Raw genomic sequence first — 1,987 nt, forward strand, 5'->3', positions numbered from 1 at the left:
TCCAGCATATATAAAGAGGGGCGCGCGCTCGGCTGCCCCATCTCATCCCCTCCACACAAACGCTAGCCGCCGCACAATATCTACCTTTGCCATGAGCAGCACCAGACGCGGCCAGACTACTACGCCTCGACCTCCGTCTCCACCTCCGACTCCACTTCCCTCAGCCGACAACTCCGACGAGGAGAACGAAGATAGCGCGGACAACATCATCGACGCGGCCATGGACGCGAAGTTCATGGATGACGCGGAGCAGGAAACGGAGGAGGAGCGGGCGTTCGATGCGGAGAAAGAACGCTGCATGGGAAATGGCGGCCGCAGAGGACGAGTCCAACGACGATTTCGAGTGGGACTGGAACAGACCTGATCCGGAGGAGAAGGTCACGAAGCGGAAGGCTTTAGTTGAGTCCTTCGAGACGCTCAAGAAAACCGAGGATGTAGACAACGAGACGCTGCGGTAGCGGCTGGATGCGGTGGCCCACCGAGCTCTGGCAATCGAGCTCTGGCGATCCCACGGTATGCAACACACACACACACACTACAATTTCCCTTTGCCTGCTCCTATATATAATCCCCTACAAAGCCTGAGTCGTAACATCAGGCCACAACCCGAGCGTTCTACAAACACTTTCATCCACGCCATTAGAGGAGCATCTAGAGCAAGGAAGACGTGGCCATGGCAGGAGTCGGCGATCTGAAGCTGCTGGGCGCGTGGTCGAGCCCGTACGTGATCAGGGTGCGGGTGGCGCTCAACCTCAAGTCTCTGCCGTACGAGTACGTGGAGGAGAACCTGGGCAGCAAGAGCGCGCTCCTCCTGGCCTCCAACCCGGTGCACAAGGCGGTGCCCGTCCTCCTCCACGGCGGCCGCCCCGTGAACGAGTCCCAGGTGATACTGCAGTACATCGACGAAGTCTGGGCCGGCACCGGCGCCCCGTCCTTGCTCCCCGCCGACCCCCACGAGCGCGCCGCGGCCCGGTTCTGGGCAGCCTACGTCGACGACAAGATCCGGGCGGCGTGGCAGGGGATGCTGTTCACGTGCACGACGGAGGAGGAGCGGGCGGCGGCGGTGGCCCGCGCCGTGGCGGCGCTGGAGACGCTGGAGGGCGCGTTCGAGGAGTGCTCCAAGGGGAAGGCCTTCTTCGGCGGCGACGCAATCGGGTTCGTGGACGTCGTTCTCGGCGGCTACCTCGGGTGGTTCCGGGCGGTCGACAAGATGATCGGGTGCCGGCTGATCGACCCGGCGAGGACGCCGATGCTGGCGAGGTGGGAGGAGCGGTTCCGCGCGGCGGAGGCGGCCCGGGGCGTGGTGCCGGACGACGCCGACAAGATGCTCGAGTTCCTGCCCACTGTGCTCGGCTGGATCAACGCCTCCAAATCCAAGTGAACTGTGACATCGTCCGTTCCGACATTTGTGTGTGTGTCCGAGTCCGTCAAGTGTGTACGTGCTTAATAACAACTGTACCACATGTCATTTGTGCTGTACGGAGGGAAAGTAAAGCTGAATAAATTTAATGTTGGTGTGCTTTCTTTATGAGGTATGCCTATTACTTGTATCCATATACATAGCAATACAGAGTCGCTACCCATACGAACAACAAAATATAGAGGATACAAATGGTTGTACTATTGCAAACAACCATCACCGTAACTGTCAAGCACACACATTCTTTGCCATCGCTGGAGAAAAAAAGCACTAGCAGTTGATCCACTCTTTAGCGCCGAAGAAACCTCTAGTTAGGAAGCCTTAACAAGCCCGATAAATACCAGCCACGTAAGGCTGAATCTAGCCTGATAAGGAACACCGGCCGAAGCATCTAGCCCGATTGAACTGGATCTTCAGCGTGAGATCTAGGGCCAAGCGGCCAGCACCACCCCACCATTCAGACGGCCGGATTCCCACTGTCTTCCGTAAACATGGAGCAGTTAAAACTGATGCACTCTAAGAGCGGTCCATTTATGCCATAACGGTAACGCCATGGCGCAACGTCAG

General features: G+C 58.2%; 1 protein-coding gene across 1 annotated transcript; it reads left to right on the plus strand.

The window, feature by feature from the left end:
- The first annotated feature begins 580 nt into the window (after window positions 1–580).
- LOC139830572 (probable glutathione S-transferase GSTU6) lies at window positions 581–1,528 on the plus strand. The gene has a single exon (XM_071818978.1). It carries the CDS (start codon window positions 674–676, stop codon window positions 1,379–1,381), a length of 708 nt encoding a protein of 235 aa, XP_071675079.1. The 5' UTR covers window positions 581–673; the 3' UTR covers window positions 1,382–1,528.
- The last annotated feature ends 459 nt before the right edge of the window (window positions 1,529–1,987 follow it).

This window comes from Lolium perenne, chromosome 1 (assembly GCF_019359855.2).
Source record: "Lolium perenne isolate Kyuss_39 chromosome 1, Kyuss_2.0, whole genome shotgun sequence".
Classification (NCBI taxonomy): domain Eukaryota; kingdom Viridiplantae; phylum Streptophyta; class Magnoliopsida; order Poales; family Poaceae; genus Lolium; species Lolium perenne.

Coding starts and splice junctions, on each gene's coding strand:
- LOC139830572 (XM_071818978.1), top strand. CDS start 674: ATGGCAGGAGTCGGCGATCTGAAGCTGCTGGGCGCGTGGTCGAGCCCG.